The sequence below is a fragment of the Lycorma delicatula genome, chromosome 3 (assembly GCF_047948215.1).
Source record: "Lycorma delicatula isolate Av1 chromosome 3, ASM4794821v1, whole genome shotgun sequence".
In the NCBI taxonomy this organism is placed as follows: domain Eukaryota; kingdom Metazoa; phylum Arthropoda; class Insecta; order Hemiptera; family Fulgoridae; genus Lycorma; species Lycorma delicatula.
In genome coordinates this window covers 13,263,971-13,286,204 of record NC_134457.1, presented here as the reverse complement: position 1 = coordinate 13,286,204, position 22,234 = coordinate 13,263,971, and the positions used below count along the sequence as shown (strand labels likewise).

The 22,234-nt window shown below is 26.9% G+C and overlaps 1 protein-coding gene across 5 annotated transcripts in view; it reads right to left on the bottom strand.

Annotated features, from left to right (window-relative positions):
- The window catches only part of Obsc (Obscurin), a 613,188-nt gene that overhangs the window by 169,269 nt on the left and 421,685 nt on the right, over window positions 1-22,234 (bottom strand). For all 5 annotated transcript variants that reach the window (XM_075359431.1, XM_075359430.1, XM_075359429.1 and 2 more), the window contains 4 exons: window positions 15,439-15,571; window positions 12,141-12,325; window positions 4,972-5,099; window positions 1,727-1,850 (listed from right to left, as the gene is read on the bottom strand). In XM_075359431.1, coding sequence (XP_075215546.1) covers window positions 1,727-1,850; window positions 4,972-5,099; window positions 12,141-12,325; window positions 15,439-15,571 — 570 coding nt within the window. The remainder of the gene's footprint in view (window positions 1-1,726; window positions 1,851-4,971; window positions 5,100-12,140; window positions 12,326-15,438; window positions 15,572-22,234) is intronic.

Genomic DNA, 22,234 nt, shown 5'->3' with positions numbered 1-22,234 from the left:
TTCATATAAATTTCTTGTTTCAATGCAATAAGTTTTTTTTTTTTTTTTAATAGGCAATGATTGATGATCCCTATTTGTGATTTGTCTGTTAACAATGCTATGAGTAAGTCTTTTTTATTCTAATTGGCCTTCACATCAAATTAATTCTTGTGCTAAGCAAAATAAAAAATAAATGAACTTTCCATTGATAAATTATCATGCATTTTTTGAAAATTATTATCACAAATAGAAAAAAAATTAAATGGAGATTTGATATTGAAAGTGTAACACAACTCCTCATTATTCATCAACATTAATTTCATAAACCATTTTAAGGATTATGATTATTAAGGAGAAATGAACTGATCTTCATTTTGGCAAAAATCAAATTTCTGTTTTAATCATATTATTTAAAACTGTTTTACTATTTTAAAACATGTATCACACACCAACTATTTTTTAAGAAGGGAGAAAATTTAATAAATTTCAACCTCAAATTCTATATTTGCTGTGCTTTACACCTTAATTTATCAAACTTAATTATAACCAAATAAAATTTGTGTATTTATTAATTTCTAAGTCTTTGGTAACCGTTTTATCATGTACGCCTTTGAACATTTGGTTAACATTTTGTTTTTAATTGTGATTTCTTTTGAGTTATTTTACTGCATTTTTGTTTGTACTGTGATTATTTATTTTAAAAATGCTGGGAAATTTCTAAAGACCTGGTACAAAAAATAAAACATATGTTAAAGAGTTAAAACCATGTTATTACTCCTACTTCATCTAATTTTATACATACTATGACACAAATTATCTAATTATTATTAAAATTTAGAAATAATTTTCTTTTTATAATGCTTATATATCTTTGAATTTACAATTTAGATATATATAATTAATTTAAGCTACCTATCAGTTAGGGATGTACGATGTAGAGGGTATACTGAAATGAAACGACTAGCACTAGATAGGGAATCTTGGAGAGCTGCATCAAACCAGCCAAATGACTGAAGACAAAAAAAAAAAAATCAGAAAAGGTTTGTTTTTCAATTTAACATATTTTATAATAAAAATTTCTACATCATTACTGCAACAAAAACTTTACTATAAAACTAATTTTATAAAGCCAAATCTTACAAGTAAAAATATATAAGTAATAAAAATAGCTATCATAATAAAATTTATAGGTCCAATTGAAAAAGAAGATATTGCAATTTGTCCCAATTTGTGGAATTAACATGCAGTGTATAAACTATAATTTTTTCTAGTTTATAGTTTCTCTTCATTTTGAAGATAACTGTTCTTTCTTTCTTTTTCTGTTTAGCCTTCAGAAGCACCATAAGGTATTACTTTACAGAATTAATGAGGGTGATATGTATGAATGTAAATGAAATGTATCTTGTACAGTCTCAGGCCATCCATTCCTACGATGTATGGTTAACTGAATCCCAACCACCAAAGAACACCAGTATCCATGATCTAATATTCAAATCCATAAAAACGTAACTGCCTTTACTAGGATTTGAACTCTTGAATTTAAAATCAGCTGATTTGCTATGATGAATTCACAATTAGACCAACTCGGTGGGTTTCACATGTCTGTCCTGATTTGTTTCAAAATCATGACTGAACACCACTATCATTTTATAGACACTGTGTATCTCATGTTAGTCAATGGACTGTGGACACTAGTAGTACAAAATGTGTTAATGAGATTATATGAAAATCATAAATGGTTAGTTACCTTGTACAGTTAACTCGGCACTACAAGAAATTTTTCCAGTAGATGTAGAAGCAACACAAGTATATAAACCAGCATCTTCAGGTTTAACATGTTGAAATACTAGAGCCAATGAATCTTCTTCATCCTGTAAATACATTTTTTAATTGGTTCATAAATTAAATTTTAATTAAGATAATTAAGAAAGAACTGAAGTTTATTTTACTAAGTGGCATTTTTTTAATAAAAAGTATGAATATGAAACAGGTATTTTATATTTCAAAGAAAATAAAAATGTGCGTTGGTGTTGGACATGCAACAGAAATGAAGCTTCTTACAGAATATTACATGAATTATTAATGGTGTAAAATAATGTATAAGCAATATACACAAATGATAAATTTTTTTTTAATAAGAAGTATGAACTAACAATGAAGTGATCTGTTAGGTCGAGAGTGTACCTGATGCATGCAAAAGTTCGCCTTCAACTTAATAACAAATACCCTGTTTGATGAAAATTGGATGATTGTAGAGATATTATAAGAGCACCTCCATTGCACCTCCCAAAACACCAACCCAGGAGCCCCCCATTTATTACCAGTTGATGGTGATGATTGGGTTTAGCCTCTCAGAAGGTACTCACATACCTCATCGCTCTAGACTTACATGCCGTCCCTGTGGGAAACCCATTACTGTTAAACAGAAACTTTTTTAATTTATCTAATGTAAATTTAATTCTATTATTTTTGTAACATTATTCATTCGATTGATTCGAATCATTTAGTTCAAACCCAGCTCACACAGTGATAGAAATTCACAGTTCATTAATTCAATTCATTAAAATTTGTGCTTCAATTGGTAGGCATAGTGGGGTTATCAGCTAGTGCATGACATTCATTTTTTCTTAGTTGACTCCCCATCCCGAAGCCTGCATTAAGAAGCTTCACTTCAATAGGAACCTAACAATTACAATACAAACTGCTCTACATTACAAACATGTACGCACAATATAAACATTATTAAGTATAATTATTATGGCCTTGAAATTAATATATAGGTATAATACAGTTTGAAGTAGTAGTTACTGAATTTTTATAAGTTACAATAATAAATGTAATTTATTTAATAAAACAAAAATTAAGAGCTACATTTGGTCATCAAATTTAATTGTAACGCGAACATGTTACTCAGACTATATCAGGATTAAAAGGTATACCTACTAAACCTTACATTATCTATTGTCTGAGATTTGTGCAACCTAATCTCCTGGCTGTTGCACTTCATGGGGATACAATCTCCATGAAAAAATAATATTCACCACATAAAAATTTTTTAAAAATGAAGTAGCTGAGAAGATCTTTGTAAACTTGTTGTAGGGCTATATGCAACTGTTTGAAGAATATTATTTTAAACTTCATCTTCATAATTACATCCAAATTATGATGGAATATTAGCATTAAGAAAAATATTACTCTTATACAAACTGTTAAAAAGCCTACTAAATGTTTTAAGGTCTAGAGCTCTGCAAATAAATATCAATATCAACATTCGGCAACTGAAGCTTTAGCATGTCCATTGTAAAGTTCATACACATAAATCATATCTGCGCATTCTCAATGAGTGAATAAATAAATTATTGTTGAAACACAGTTGTAACAGAATATTAGTTTTTTTTTATAAACAAAAATTGAATTTAAATTTTAAATATACAGAAATACAATTCAAAATAATAAAGATTAAATTCAAGTTATAAATAAAAAATAATCACATTCAAACAGCCAGGCATCTACCAGAAAATAAAATACTATATGGATAATTAGGGAGATCACATTCAAATTAGATTTCAATGCATTTAGTCAATGATGTTACCAACTAGTTTATAAAAGCCACAAAATTCAATTGATATATTTTGCAATAATCAGGTGATTTGTAAATAATACAGTAACGTTATATTAAATTTTGATTTTTCTCCATTAGTTTAATCTTTTTTTGCTTTTAATTGATTAATAATTTCTGAATAAGTACTGCCTTTTTTTTTGGGGGACTATATAAATTTTCCCAGAATTAGATACTGTACAAAATTTGTAACAGTTTTATTTGTTAATTGCAAATTTTATAAAGTTATTTTATGGTAAACATTAAAAATTTTGTTTTTTGAATTAACTTTATGAGTTTTATATAACTTTTCTAAAAAAAATATTTAAGATACAACTCTGAGAATTATTCTTTTCTCACAATTTCCAGGACAAATGATATAAAATTTTACTCATTTTTTAGTACAATTAGTGACAAAAAAATGTATTATATATTCTATAGAGCAGAAATCAGGATGAAGTCTTTCGGCAAATTATTTCTATACCCACATTTATAAGAATTTTTTCATCCTTTTCTCTTTAGAATCAAATTCTAAAATAATATCGTTTCCTGATGGAACACTCTGTATGTACATATAAATACAAAGTAAAATAAAGAGGATGAGGGAGATAAAGAGAAAGAATGAAAAAAAATAAAAAATAAAGAGACGGACACAAGCAGAATAATTTGTCAAAAAATATAGCGTCAAGAATTAAAAATAGACAGAACAGTTTATAAAAGCAGTTAATATTGGTAGATGGGTGAGTGTTTATATTTAAACTTCCTACAACTAAGATCTCTATATTTTTTTTTTCATAAATAAATCTAAAGAATAGTCAAGGCTACCGACAAGGACAGTTCCAGAACCTACCCAAGTTACAAAATAATTACACATACAACATTAAACACCCACAGTAGAAGTGGACTGTAAAAATACATGTTTATTAATGTTATGTGTGCTAAAAATACATCATTTCTAATCATTTCTAATTAAATAATTTTTATTGACTACAATATCAATTTAACATGGGGATTAAATTGGGCAAGGCAATGCAATAGATATCAGATTATTTAATTGTAATTATAAAAGAAAATTAATGCATTTATTTTTAATTCATTACATAAATAAATTGTCATGATAAACAATTTAGAGCTACTTATATAAAATCTGTAATAAGTAAAATAAATAAGATTTAATATTTTTAATTTTTATTATTATAACCTCATACATGCTTTAACATGTATTTTAAAAGAAATACTTTAACATGTAATTTCAATTTTCTGATTGCTAAATGTCTTACATGATGTAAAAATGTTAGTTTTAATTTTCAAAAAATATAAATTTTTAAGCATGAATTTTTAAGCTATTGTATGAAGAAATGTAAAATAATAAAGAAAACAACTGTAGTAAATACCTTAAAAAGAACTTTAAACCTTTCTTCAGGATCAAACGGTTGTCCATCTCGCAGCCATGTAAAGTGAGGTGTTTCACCAGGTGCTAATAATTCAGATTCTTCCAGACCCTCAAACAATTTCTTCTCATCTGAAAAAGTAATATTAATTATGCAACATTTTTTTGTTAACTATAATGTAATTGTATTAATCCTAACTAGCTGATGTACAATCAGTGTTAAATATTAAAAAATTAAATTTATCAAAAGGTACTTGCAACATAGAGTCCATTAAAAATGTTCCTGAACTTGCTGTGTACAACAGTAATTGACGACTGTAATAAGTTGAAGTTGATAATGATATATCACAAATCTCTTTGTATCTTGTCAAGCGATCAACACTGTTACCAATCATCTATACTGCTTCAAACATACTACGTTGTCAATGTTCTGCGATGGAAAATATTACTCCACTTCAAACATATTCTATTGTCAATATTCTGTAATGGCAAATGTTACTAAGCAAAGCCATTAACATATTTTTTGTCATTCAAGCGCTATCTGCATTCAGGATGCTGATAATGCTTGGCATAAAACTATACATTTTTTACTCTGTGAAGAATGTTATATTAAATATACCCCTAGTCAAGCTAGCAGAGGATTTTCTTGTAAATGACTGTCATTTTTGGGAGTGACTTGCAATTCATATATGACTGCCTACTATATATGAAAAAAAAAAAATTAATTAAAAAATAGAGATCTCAGTTGTAGGAAGTTTAAATATAAATGCTTGCCCTATACCAATATTAAATGCTTTTATAAATTGTATATTACATACTTTTATAAAATTTATGTTTATACTACACAATATAATTTTGATTTTTTTGATATTGTAATGTTTTTATTATTTAATAAAAAGAATTTGCCTGGATGCATCAGGAGAAACCACGATAAAACCTTGATAAGAACAGCACCATAAAATACTTAATTCACCTTATATTATAAAATGGTAAGAAAAATTCTGAAACTGCAATAATTTGAGACCTAATTGATCTACTGGGATGGGCAATGGTTTAAAACACTCAGATAATCAAGTCACACCTGATGAGGTCTCACCCAAAATTATTCCTCACCTCTGAGGCGAGATATGAGTAAACACTGGTTCTTCCTGCATTATGACATGTTAAGAAAAACACTGAAATACTGGCCACGAAACGGCCAGGGGTCGCAGCCCCTTAGTAATACACAATTATAATTTTATTGAAATACGAGGCACTTCTGGAATTTCATATATTTTTTATCTTAGCTTCTACAGCCTTTTTATAAAATTAAACAAAATAATGATACAAACATAACAAACGTTATTCCAGCTACTGAAAAATATTGAACACAGGAAATTACCATAATTAGGTATAAAAATAGAAGTAAATTAACAAGGCTAGCAAGTATGCCAGATATTGTGTAGCCCACACAATGTTCAATAGTGGCTTGCTCATCATGTAAAGTTTAATTAAAAAGTATATACAATTCTAAAGCAGCTAATTATGATTGTTTATCATAATCTGATAAGTTATTCATTAGATATTTTTTAAAGTTTCATTTGTATCTATTTAAATTTAATCACAAACAAAAACAGAAAAAGAAGAAACCTATTCTCCTATAATTCATACGTAAGGTAACAAACATATAATATTAATAAATATATTCTTTCTAACTTTTCATTAAAAATGCTCACTTTGTGTTGTCAAAGCATAAGCTGATAATTATATGACAAGATTATCATTAAATTCTATAATAAATGTTACAATAATTAACAGAAATTTTAATTATATATTAAAATTTAATTTTTAAAAATTAAATTAAATAGTACTGTAGGTTTTACAGTGTAAAACCTACTGTACTAAGAAAAAAAATAGAAAGTAAAAACTAGAAACAGTAATAACTATAAAGAAATAATTACAAGAAAACTTTTTTAAACGGTTTAGCATTGCCAAGAAATACACTTAAAACAACTATTATGGAAAAAAAAATTGTATATATTAAACTAGTTTACAATAGACTTTGACATTCAAGTTAAAACAATTAAAGTTTACATAGGAGTTTAAATTAAACCGTAGTTTTAAATTAAATTTCTATTAAAATAAAAGAACTTAAAATTAAACATTCAGAATTAAGAAAATCACATTTCATAAGAAATACATATGTTAATAAATATTCAGGGCAAACTAAGAGTGAAAGAGCAGTTATATTTAGACTGCTTGCAATACGTTATATACAGCTTAATGATCATTTCAAATAAAAACAGATGTTCTACGTAAAACTGCATAACATATATAAAGCGCAGACAAGTTTCAGTAAAACAATCTCTATTCTAAGATATAAACAAAGCATTCTATGGATTACACAAAATAACACGTTAACTTATTGTCTGGTTAAAAGCCAAACCACATTAATTTACAAAATTTAGTTCTAATGAGAACAAACATAGTAGTAAAGGTACAATCATTATAAATGTGGGAAGGAGATAAACAAGATATTTCCAAACATTTACGCCTTAATTAAAACTATTATGATTCAATTACTGACAGAGGAACTACAGAAAAACAGATTAACAAGTAAAATCACTCTAATTATTTTAAAATAATCATAATTTACAAAAATTTTAATAACAAAATAATGTAAACTTCTAAAGTTCAAAGTCCTCAGTTTTCTCTTCTAAAACCATGCTTTTAAAAAATAAAGTTAATTGCACCCATGATTTCTTATTGTGATACTCATTAAAATAATAAGAACTTATGACTTATCTCTCTTTCTTCAGACATTTTCCCATATAAATAACAATTACTAATTTAATTTAATTGAACTATTACGATAAGTTTCAAAGAGTTTTTTTTTTAATAATTCATCAGTATTTACCAAAAGCAAAAATTATAATTACTTCCAAATTAGTTTTATAAATTTAATGTATATAAAGAATTTTTCTAACATAAACTTATTCAAATTGTACCATTATTTGGAATGAAAAATGCAAAACTATTTGATAATTAAGAACAGACATATTTAGTACACAGAAAAAATGTCAAAGAGCTGTTATTAATTACTTATTAAAAGTATTATAATGGTTAAAAATAAATTAATAGTTTTATGAAATAAAACACTGGTAACAAACAATAACTCTTGTAAATATTAAAAATGGCCTTTAAGACCAGTGTCATTTCACATGCCATCAACTCTCAATAAGGAGGGAAATAAGTTTGTTAGTATGTCAGTGTTCTCATAACTCAATACAACTGAACCAATTCTCCTTGATATAAGTATCATATAATACGAACAGTTGTGTGAATATCACCAGGTATTTATATGACGGTTGAAAACTTAAAGTGGTTGAGTTTTGTCTAAAATCCATAAGAATCTGACAAACTATTATTAAAAAGATGGTTCCATACCAATAGAGAGTAACATAAAATAGATATAATTATAAATTAAAATTTTAAATATAATTGCCAAAAAAGTTTGCTAAAATAATTGTAGTAAAAACTAAAATTTACAAACATAATTAAAATTAATTTAAACATCAATTCAAATAATTTATTAAAAACTAGCTGTTGTATGTGGCTTCACTCTTGTGGATTTTGGATTTGCACCTAGAATAAGTTTATAAAAGAAACATTGATTTTTGTTTTAATTCTACCATAATTGGAGATTGATATTTTAGTGATCATATTGGCAAATTAATCTATTTACTTTGGCGAGGATTTTGATCTTGTCAAACTGCGTCTAGTGATTGGCTTTATCGTGAGAATGAATTGTACACTGCAGACTTAGTTGACCAGCAATATTTAGCATTCGCAAACGATACGTTCCTTTACGTAAGGAGAAAGCACCAGAAAAAATCAATTTGAGTACATCTCATTGTAAATTACATTCCCTTCAGATATGAGATGACCAGAGAGTTAAGTGAGCTCACTCCAAGTAATTACTCACAGAGGCCTATTCCAGTAGGCTACCTTAAAACTGCTCTTGAGAAAGGAATCTTCTCATGGGTAAATTGCCACCAATTTCACAGCCTGTCCTGGAACTTGTTAATAGTCATGGTGGAATACTGCTTAAGAGGAAACTGAAGTCTTTTCATTTATATTCTTCATATAAAAATAGTTCACACTGAATTTGAACAATAAATGATGAAGAAAGTGGACTGGAGTCATCTCTTAGAATACAATTATTACTCATTACAAATTGCAAAGATTTAGAATTTTCATACAAGATTTTGGTTCACCCCCTAGCCCCTCCAAATTGCGTTTTGAAAAATAGTGAAACATGTGCCTTTTTGTTTTTAAACAAAAATCTAATGACCAATTTTCACAACTATAACTCCTTCAGGTCCTGAGATAGAGATTTTTTATAAAAAATGTTGTCCTCTCCTTTTCACCCCTTGTAAGAGGAAGGTTTCCAACATCCTTCCTTAATGAGTGCCTAAATTATAAAAAATAATGTACCCTCCTACCTACCTAGGTGAGTTTACAGTTTGATTTGTGCATTAACGAGTCACTCAGTCAGTTAATCAAGACACTTTCTTTTACACATAAATTAATAGATTTTAAAATAAATTTGGATATATAATTAAAAATAAATCGAATTGTTGTAAATTCTTTACAACAATATTTATCAATTCTTTACAAAATATTAATCAAAATTGGTGTCAAGAGAAAGCATATAAGAAAAACATATATTTGTTATAAATGAGTAAAGAGAATTAATAAGTATGAATTAAAACAAAAAGATCATAAAGAATAAAATACAACATTTCTCTCAATCAGTGATTCTGGCTATTAGTGATCTAAAGCAAACTTTTTTTATTTCAGTTCTATCTAATTTTTCCTGCGATCAGAAATCATATAGCTTTATAAATTCTGTTATTTCATGACAAATATTTTAATTTTTTAAAAAACATGATTGGAAGCTCAGACATCTACTATGGTTATTCGTCCCCAGCATACTAAAGTAACAAATGTGAAAACTCAACTTTTCAGGAGAGCTAAAAAACAGTTTCAATATTAAATTTTATATAGGAATGCATATTTGTAAAATTGAAAAGGTTTAAACTAGCCTTCCTAAAAGAGATATGCATGCATTGGATAATTTACCACAAGATGCAGGATGTTTAGATTAGTTGTAAACTGACGAATCTGAAAAATGCACTTTTTCATTATAATATTCATTATTTTAGCATGGTGGTAACGATTATTAATCTTTTAATATAATAACATTCGAGGGAAAAGTGGCAAAAACTATTTTTTACCAATAGGGGATGAAATTAACCCCAGTATTTTAAAAATTTTATGATTATAGCTTTGAATCCCAAAGCCAAAACTTGCATTTTGTTTAAAGCAGAGAGAGTGTACAAAAATTATTTTTAAACAGATAAATTGAGAGGCTTTCAATTTTAGATATTTTTATATTTTGGTATTGTGTAAACTACTTTAAAATTTTTTTAAGCATTCACATAATTATACATTAAATAATTAAACATTTTATAATTAAATACTTTGAACTTTAAAATATCTTAGCACTAATTTCAGCTGGCAAACTGGACATCATTATACGCCTGGTGCCATCCAACTGAATGTGAAAATATTAGATAAGCTATTTATATCTTCTCGCTATTTCCTGTGTTATTTTGATACAGGAAGCAACATCTTACTTCTAACACATCTAAAAGAAAACGCTGAAGTTACTTTCTAAAATTCTAATAAATAAAATGAAAATTTACTCTGAAAATGAATTCTACTACAATTTGATTACTCTGTTTACAAAAAAAACAGGGTAATAAATGCAATATAAATGTTTAGAAAACGGTTATTTTATTTCTAGGTGAAATAAATTAAAATTGAAAAGTATATTAAAGTATTTTCAATATATTTGAGAGACAAATTATGTAAAATTTCAATCACATGACTGAAAATGTTCATATCCATTCCGAAACAGGTAATAAACACAGCATTTGTAAACAAAATGAACACAAAAATTGATACACGAAACAAGGACACAACCAGCAATTTATCTATGGAGACAAGGCTAAAACTAAATAATAGCTGTTTCTCTATATAAAAGTTGTGAGAGTAAGATTTATTTTCATAATTTATTATTCAGATAACACCAAAAGATATCTTAAAAGTTAACATAATGCAAGTCAACATAAGACATCAATAAAAGTCAAAGAGAATCAAGTCAATGTGTTCATTGATGGGCACATTCCATAATTCTTTTTCCATGGATTGAAAATCCCCAGTATCTTGTAAAGCTAATTTTCAACAATGTACATTAAGATTAGATAATAAATTTCTTATTTATTACTTTTTTTATATTAACATACTGAATGAATGCATTTGTAGAAATATTAATTTTGGAAAATTACAAATTACACAGCTCTCTTAAAAGCAGTAAGTATAATGCCCATGTAACTAAAATGATTATTTGTATTATATAAATATTAAGGGTGATGCTTATATCAGCAATTCTTTTTAATATTGACAGTGTTTGCTATTATACCAAGTAAAACCATTTCAATAAAAAAAAAAAAATATATATATATATATATATATTTTAAGAATGTAAAAAATAGCAATCATAATAAATTAACATAGTAAACATAAAAATAATAAAGTAAAAATAGTAGTAAAATATAAAAATTAAATCAATTTTCAAATCTGAAAAATTATATATGTACCAAATCAGATTCTAGAATTAAAAAAAAAGAAAAATATGCAACATGAAAGCACCAATTCTACAATCATTAACCTGCCCACAGACTTCAACATCATTATAACTGATCTTCCAATAAGCATTATGTAAAATTATAAATATGCAATTGTATTCAGCCCAAAGAATTTATAAGCTTTCTACTGAGCTTCTTAACTGATTGCTATTAATTTACCCTGTACTTGTCTGATATATTTAAAACACAATTTTTAGCACGTTACACACAGATCCAAATACCATTAAAAAAATTCTACAATGCCGAATAGTATCTTAGTATTTTTAGCTGTTCTCCTTTACAACAAGCAAGCAAATTAGAGATCCCTGTGTGAGTCAGTGTAATAAATTTTAAACTTTTCCAGTGGAATTTTTAAATTAAAATTTGATTAACTAAATGAAACAGACAAAAATATGAATATTAAACATATGCAACTGACCAGTGACAGTAACAATTGCTTCACATTCCACTTCACCATGAGAATTACTGGCCACACATTTGTATTTGCCGGCATCTTCCTGTTGCACATCATCAATTACCAACTCATAAAATCCTTTATCAGCATTTTCTTTGACAATAGACACTCTAGGATGAACACTTGTGATTAGCAAGTCATCTTTGTAGCTTCACAAACAAAACCACAAAATAATAGTTATAAGCATATATGGAAATAGAATAATAACATAAATAATTAAATATCAAATTATATAATGTATATTCTTAAATGTCTAAATTATAAAAACTTTTTTTTTATATGAGTAAGCGAAATACTGTTATTGAATTGGTAGTGATAATTCCAAGTCATAATATTTAGATAACTGAGGTAGGGATGGGAAGGGTAGCTCTTCTGGGGAGGGGCATTGCGGCATCCAGAAGCGGAGGTCGCAATTTCTTGGTGATCCAGAAGGGACCTTGCCGGGTGATTGACCGATGGATGGACACTGCTGATGGGGGATGGTTAGAAATCGCCGCGTCACATTAGGTCAACCGAGGCAACGTCTTTAAGGCGGTTACCGGTTGCCCTAGTGTGGTTAAAAAAGGATTGAAAAAAAAAAATTAGAAAACAGGAAGTCACAAAAAAGAATTTAAAGAGGTAATTATAAACCGAGATATGAAACAAAATCAATATATATATATATGGTAATATATGGTTTTATATATATATATATATATATATATATATATATATATAAAACATCAATAACAATATTAAACTGTGAATCAAAATATTTTATTTTGTTAAAACATTGGGCTACAAAAAAAACCATAAGATTTTCAGGACTTTTTAAAGATACAGAAATGATTACAACAGATAGTACATTTTCTACAGAATCTTAATAAATATAAACACATGGACACATAGCATACCAATTTTAATGAAACATTAATAATATAAAACAAAAGAGAAACAATGAGAATAAATTAAGGTGGACAGATTTTATTACAAAACAAACAGGCTGTTGTCCAATCATAATTTTTATGAGACTAACAAAATTATTATACCATCACTGCAATAACAGAAATGACTAAACAGAACTTTAAATGGATTGATGACAATAAATTAATTAAAGTTTAATATTTTCAATAACCTATTAGTACCCCATTGATTTTAAAAATAATGCAGGCTATAACAAATTATAGGTAGAACAGTTTCAAAGAACTAATCATGTCCAGAAATCTAACAAATCTGGTAAGAGCAAAAATTTAAACATAATTAAAACTGCAGTTGTTATGAGATAAAATTTCTTAATAATAATCTAATGAATATCTTGACTGGAGATTCCATAATATAATTACTAGTAAAAGACTTTTTTCTTCAATTTATGCATCAAGTCACATGGTCAATGCAGCTTCATCTGAAGTTCTAAAAGAGGTCTACATGGATATTTTATATCTATAGTTAATACGGTATACAATTTTGAGGGGCTGTAGCTGAAGCTAAAAATAAATTTAAACTTCAGGAAAGAAATTAAGAGCAATGTTGAATCTGAAATCCAAACAAAGTTGTTAACCGCATTTTATAGCTTAAAGAGTTACTTTATCTTCAATTTATATACATGAAAATTTGTAAATCTATACAGAAATAAATTATCATTTTGTTATAGAAAAAATTCCATAATTATACCATTAAGCATGGAGATAAAAGTTCAGAATCAGATCTTTTCATATCTTATCACACAAGTTTTGTAAAAGTTAAAGCCTGTAATAATGTTATGAATATTTTTACATGATTTAGATGTTAAAAAAAATTCAATTGATATAATTTTAATCTTACTACTTGTTGTAATAAGTATAATGTGTAGTATATGTGTAATTTTGTTCTTTATAATTTAATATATAATGTTTAGCCATAGTGTAAGATAATTTGTAATGTAATTATTATTTTAAAAATTTCAATTAATATTTATAATTTAATTTTAATACAAATATTTGTCAGAAGCAATGAAATGTATCTGTGACAAGTCACAAACCTGCTTATTCTGAAGAAAGCATTATCTTCATTACAATTTTTTTTTTTTTTTGTCTTCAGTCACTTGACTGGTTTGATGCAGCTCTCCAAGATTCCCTATCTAGTGCTAGTCGTTTCATTTCAGTATACCCTCTACATCCTACATCCCCAACAATTTGTTTTACATATTCCAAACGTGGCCTGCCTACACAATTTTTCCCTTCTACCTGCCCTTCCAAAATTAAAGCGACTATTCCAGGATGCCTTAGTATGTGGCCTATAAGTCTGTCTCTTCTTTTAACTATATTTTTCCAAATGCTTCTTTCTTCATCTATTTGCCGCAATACCTCCTCATTTGTCACTTTATCCACCCATCTGATTTTTAACATTCTCCTATAGCACCACATTTCAAAAGCTTCTAACCTTTTCTTCTCAGATACTCCGATCGTCCAAGTTTCACTTCCATATAAAGCGACACTCCAAACATACACTTTCAAAAATCTTTTCCTGACATTTAAATTAATTTTTGATGTAAACAACTTATATTTCTTACTGAAGGCTCGTTTAGCTTGTGCTATTCGGCATTTTATATCGCTCCTGCTTCGTCCATCTTTAGTAATTCTACTTCCCAAATAACAAAATTCTTCTACCTCCATAATCTTTTCTCCTCCTATTTTCACATTCAGTGGTCCATCTTTGTTATTTCTACTACATTTCATTACTTTTGTTTTGTTCTTGTTTATTTTCATGCGATAGTTCTTGCGTAGGACTTCATCTATGCCGTTCATTGTTTCTTCTAAATCCTTTTTATTCTCGGCTAGAATTACTATATCATCAGCAAATCGTAGCATCTTTATCTTTTCACATTACAATTTACTGGACAATAAAAAAAGCTTAGATTGAAAGTAAGCTTTGAAAGCTTACTTTCAATCTAAGATTTGACTTACTACCAAATCATACAAATTTCTATCTTAATTGACAAAATTGGATAAAACTAAACTGTATGTGTTGGAAAAAATATAAATCAATTCAACAGATTAAATCAGGATTGCTCCCTAAAAAAATTAGTTTTCAATATATAAGCTTTCAAATGCTTGAACTATTTTGTTACCAGTACTATAAAATACTGACTCCTGAGTTTGTAAATAAATCGATTTTAGTTAATTTTAATTTAACAAAATTGTCAATTAATAATTTTATTCCTGAATCTAAAAAGAAATAAAGCAGTAAAAATAGAAAGAGAAGGAAATAACATAGAATAGTGAACAGATGTAAATAGAATTCTTACAATTTGACGTCAGGGTTGGGTGCTCCCTTAACTTTGATCATAAATCGAAGATATGTATTTTCAAGAAGTTCAGTGTCTTTAAGGTGTACAATAAAGAAAGGTGCATGTCCATCTAACTTCATATCTTCACCAACTAAAACATAACACATGAATATAAAAGATTAAATATCAAATACATTTATCACTGTTTTTATTACTACAGAAAATATGTAAGAAAAAAAATTGTCATAATTTGCAAAATGTTACTGAAAGTTTTTTTCAGAATATAAGTTAATACTGTAGAAATTCTTTCCAATAAGTACAATTTATCTAAAAATTTTGAGCGTCCATGACTCACACATTAACATGTGTTGTTACTGACTTCAATCATCAAAGCATTCTAAACAGTGAATACTTTTTCAATTCATTTATTTACCATATAAGTGTACATAACTTTAAGTAATAATTAAATTAATAAACTTAAAAAAATAATTATGCTAAGAGAGGAGTAGATATAGAAAATCAAAGGTAATGAAAAATATACTAAAACTGATGGATGAACATAAAAGCATAAGTAAAAGGAAGACGACCACTTTTTCCCTTGGATAAACTTTAAAAATCCTTTAATACAGCCATGCTCTGATTATGAAAAAATGGAGTATGATTAGTAGAAACCAAAGGTACTTAAAAAAAAAATAATGAACAAAATGAAATTATTATTAGGAAAAAATTTAAATTTATAAACATTTAAAACCAAAACAAGGGTAATGAAATGTGCCAGAGAGGATGATAATTGAAGAATTAAATATTGAAGATCGGGGAACACAATACACACAGCAGAAGTTGGAGATTTTGCTGTTTGGGTAGTAATATTACAAAGGACGGGAAAAGATGTTATACAACAGCATAATAGGGTCAATGAAAAGTCAACAGAAGACCACTTCATTGTTCACTTTACTCAGTAAGCCTAGCATGGGCTCTTATTATTCTTGGGAATGGTCATGCTATTTTTGAAAGTGACTTTCACGTCACCTGTGACAATAATGGCACTAACATATACATATACTACAAAATTAGCTGTTTATATCTAATGCAAGTGAATATATATATATATATATATATATATATATATGACACAAATATTTTGATTTGAAATATGGCTCATATATATAAAACAAAATATCCATTCTGACATTACTAAAATCCTCAGAAAGTAATAATAATCCATCCCACAAATATCTAGATGATGGAGATGGTACAGTAATAAATATAACAACCATACCAATTAATAAATAAAGTAGTGAATGCATTTCAATGATTGTGGGAGTAATTTGTTTTACAGTTGACTGGTAACCTGAAATGTTGCCAAGTATTAAAGAAGAAAAAAGAAATATTTATTCCTATCATTCAAAGTAAACTGCGTGAAATATTTTCAAATTAATATTTTTAAATAGATTTAGAAACAATATTAGAAAGAAGTTAATCATTATGCCAAAGTGAATCTTTGGCACAATGGTTAATATATTTATTCATTTTATTTTATTTTATTTGTGTTGTAGCATAACATTTTAAATACCAAATGACGGCACGCGACATAAGTATGAACAAGTCATAATTGTTTATAAAATTAAAATACAACATATAAAATAAAATATATACAATAAAAATAAAATAATACAACAAATACTTCAAAATACAGAAATTTACATAGATAAAAATAATGAAAGACCAAGCGCTTCATCATCATATCACAAGATCACCAGTTGTAGCACAGAAAATCAAACCCAGTAAAATTTCTACTAGTAATTCAATTAAAATATAAATATATTAAAATATATATGACAAATATAAAAAAGTAAATTTTTTAGATGTTGACGTAGAAATAAAATTATATTGTATAATTATACGTATAATATTATATTTTATGTTGAAGTAATAAAATTATAACATCCGTACATAGGAAACCAACAATTAATAAAATAACTATTAACAGAAGTTCGAATCATCCTTGCGCACATAAAAATAACATTTACAAACATGTTAAATAAAGTAATATATTACTCACATAATAATAAAGAAAAACTAGATTCAGAAATAGATATAAAATGTATGGCAGGAAAGAATGGATAATAGTTATAAAAAGTAAAATTAAAATCTAATAATGAAACAACGTTGATAACTATAAATAAATAATAAAAGTGTTGAAAGTAATGAAAATATTTATATAACCTATACTAACAACATTATTGAAAATTTGGTTGTTAAAAATGATAAAAAATACAAAACAGCTTATAAACCGACCATACAATCATATAATAAAACATTTAACAATCCATAATGTTGATAATGATCCTGATAATTTGTGTGGTATCTATAAAAATAACATGCAATGATTGTAACAATACTTATATTGGGAAAACTAGTAGATCGTTTGAGGCAAGGTTTGCAGGACTTTTAGATCTTTACAGGATCTTTCAGATCTTTGCAGGACATTTAAGTTAGGTTTCTCCAATCTTGCAGATCATTTAATAATCAATAAACATTTAATCAACGATTCGGATACTAATTAAATATAAAAGAAATTGTAAAAGGATGTGATAATAATAAAAAATTAAATATTTAAGAAAAAATATTATATTTACAAGTATAGACAAAAATTTAATTTGATTAATGTACAAATAGAATTTGATAATGACTTTCTTATCAAATCGGCTTTATATAACATCACATTTATATAATTTATATAAATTCAAATAATTTCAGTACAGTACTGTATCTGTGGCTAGCCACATAACAAATTTTTTTTAAATTTTTATGACTACATATTTTTATGTTTACAATTTTAATGTTTTAAGTTTAATGTGTGATTTTTTTTAAAAAGAAAACTTTCTATTAATTGATGATGAGGGAAACCCTCGAAAGCACTATTATGAAATGACAATAAGCATAAGGTAAGAAGCATTACTGAATTCTATATTCTTGATGATAAACTGTTTATACTTTTGTCTTTGATATTAATATATATATTAATTTAGTAAAATCAATTCTTTTATTGTCCCTATCTTCCTGTGTCCTAATTGATTAAAACCAAAAACAAAATTCAAAACAATCCACCACAATACAGAATCAAATAAGATTTCTTACCTTATTTTATTATTTCTCTTATTTCATTTACATACCAGTAGCGTTTTAGAGGAATTCCTCATTATCAGTTTGTTAAAATTAAAAGTTTTTAAAAACTTCAAAATCACACATTAAAATATTATTATGTATATAATATATATATTTTATATGTTTATTTTTATGTGTGTTTGACTGCACAAATATATATATGTGCAGTGAAATGATTAAAATTCTTTAATAACTTATACATGTATTGTGGCTAGGCACTAATACAGCACTGCATTAATATAATACAATTCATAATAAATAAGCAAAAAAGTAATAAAAAAATTGATGTACAAAATAAAGGACAAAAAAAAGGAAATAAAATCAATACATATTAATAAAAAGTCTTGAGCCACTATTATACCAATTTAGACTCTGTTTTTCTAAAAACTCATAAGTAGATTGAATTGAGTATACCCTCATTTTTTTGAAGATAGTTTAAAAAACAGGAGAAGTGTAAAAAACAAGTCAAGTAAGTGATTGATGACAACAAAGAAAAAAATTTCCTCTTTATACCAAACAATCTGTATGTACAAAATTTGTAAAAAAATTATCTGTTGTGAAATAGTTATGCAATGTGAAAGTAAAATGTAAGTAGTCTGAACTACACACAATACTTTGTAGACAAAGTAAATTTCTATTCAACATTTTACATTGAAAAATAAAATATACGTATGTTATAGCAGCTGTGCTTATTTTTAAAAAAATATTTACTAAATGAATAGATCACTCTAAAACTATTAATTATAATTACATAACAAGATTGGTATTATACCAGAATTGACAGACCTAAATTTATAAACACTTGCAAACTATAATATAAACAATAACCGTAACATACAATAACGTCTACATTTTTAACTAAAGAATAAATCTGAAAAATTACATGCAATAGATATTCAAAGCTTACATCTACGATCTCCTCTTAATGCATTAAGCCCAAAAATATATCAAACAAAAGATAAATTATTTAATAAAAAGAGACAGGAAAAAACAAAAAGTTAAAAGGAAATAACTGCCAACACAGTGAAACTAATCTAATGTAACTAGGATTTATCTAATGGCATATAACTGGCAGTTAAAAATTCTAGATTGTAAGATGGCTTAAAATTTGGCATTGATAACCAACATTCAAGCCAAAAGATTTAAATGAACAACTTTAAAATAATATTTTTTTAAATGATATTTATGGTCTGGGAATTCTGAATCACGTGTCTGTTGAGGTGTATTCCCATTTATTAAGATGGCCTGAAGCAGTAACAATTCACTGAAGGCTATTGTGTTGCATCTGGACTGCAACAATTTTTAATATCTTAATCGTCCACCAGCGAATCCTATGATATGGCACAATATAAAAACTTTGTACTCCAAAAAATGTATTTCTTTACTTAATTTTTTTTCAAAGCAACCTCAGGGTTCACTGACATATATTTCTATAAAAAATGTAATGCTTCAGAATTTCTATAAACTGCATTCATTGTACTGGCATATGCTGAAGTGCTCTATTGTAGAAGATTAAGTATAGTTACTACTATGTAGTAATTTAATCAGTTGTTTTCTGTTTTATTTTTTTAAAACAGCAATTACGTTTTAGATAAATACTGCTGTCTATCAGATGATAATGGATAATTTTTATCAACGTTTCATATTAGAGGAGCACATAACATAATTCATTACAAGTGAAAATATTAAAATAAAGAAAGAGCTACAAGAATTTTTATTGTTTGGAGTTATCAATCAATTCGCTGGTTTGATGTAATTCCTTATTCTTTTCTGTTTTACTAAGTTATGATAAGAAAAATTTGATTATGGTAATTCCAAGATTTAGATCAACTGCTTGAAAGTCTTTGACAGAGATTATAAAACAACGGCTCATGCCTCAAACTACTCAATGAAATATGAATTTTTCTTATAATGATAAAATAAATTCTATTAAATAATTAATTTTACATCATATTACTCCATTATACCCCAGATGAGCAAGCAATTTTGATATAATTAAAGCAAAAAATAAAAATATCATATTTTAAACAATCAGTTTTTAAAATTACTAACCAAATCAAAAACGTTAAAATCAATGTTTTCAATAATTTATTTTAAAATGTTATTTAGTTGTCTTATGACCATCTTCAGTGATTGGTGCTGCAGTTTTCATCCTAGCATCAGCTGGTGTTATTGTTAGTGATTTGTTTGAGTTAGCGAACAAGTAGTTAGAATATTCTTCACAAGTGTAAGGCATAAAAGCCTATTGCACCTCCTTTAATAAAAACTGGTACTTCCATTGCTTTCTCGGCCATCCCAAACTTCTTCCTCTTTGAAAGCAGTCATCAATTATAAGAGTAATTCTTTCTGGATTCCATATTTTGTATTTAATTGTACCATTTTTCACTACGTTCCTCATCTCTGTCATTCAGAGGTTGGAGATTCAGTTCACTTCTGATGTCTACATTAGTTTCCTGACTAATTTAGTGCAACCAGTTTCTGACCTTAGGAGCATCATCTCGGTACTTTGATATTGTTTGTTTACACAGGCTTGTTAACATCCATGTTTCACTATTATAAAAACAGGTGGGAAAGTGATAAAACTTTATAAAATTTCAATAAGGTCTCTGATGTAAACTTGTTCTTCAATGACAAAAAATGTACAGTACAATTCAACCTATTAAAACATTCAAATTTTTTAAACACATCAATGTCACCGATGTAAGATACATTACATTTCAAGAGAATATAAGGTGAAACTTATTCTATTATTAAACTTCCTATATCTATCTTTACATGCAGTAAATTGACCACAGAATTCCATTACTTTAGATTTTCCACTGGAAATATGAAAAAGTTAAAAAAAGGCTAAAATGGGAATTTGGTATTTAGTTATGTTTTTTTTTTATTTATAAAATTCATAATATATAAGTGTGCACCATTTTTGTGTATGTGTAGAATGCCAAGGTCATATTTAATGTTGGGAAGATTTGCATATATTCTATGTTTGTGAAATATATAAGTAAAATCAATGATAACTAAAACAATCAATATACCATATTAATATAAATAAACAGAAAACAGATCATAAATTTAAAAAATCTGGATATGAGACAAACATAATCTGGATATGATACATTGGACAAACAGGAAGTAGTTTCAAACAAAAACAAAACAAACACTTAGAAGGTCCCATAACAACAATCAACCTCCACCTCTTTGACACAAATTTGTTAATGTTGACAACAACTTGATATTTTACACATACACAAAAATAACCCCTCTTCAGACAGCTGAATATTATGAAATATATTAACACACAAAAAAAAACTACCAGCAATAAAAAGTGACACTATGGTGAAAACAGTATCACCAATTTCTGAAGATGGTTGCAGGAGGGTCTGAAAATTTATTGAAGTCATTAAAAATTTTGTATTTGTAAAATTTGGTCATATTTATTGTTTCATAAGTTTTTAAGTTTAAGCAGTTTTTAATGCCAAACATCACAAACAAAACATAACAAAAAAAAAGTAACTCAGTCTCTAAATTCATCTAAATTTTTTTTTTGTGTGTGGCTCAACAAGGGAGGGCAATAAAAAAATTTGCTTGTCATAGTCAAATGATAGCAAATAATTCAGTTTATTTGTTCAAAAGTATATAATTCTTA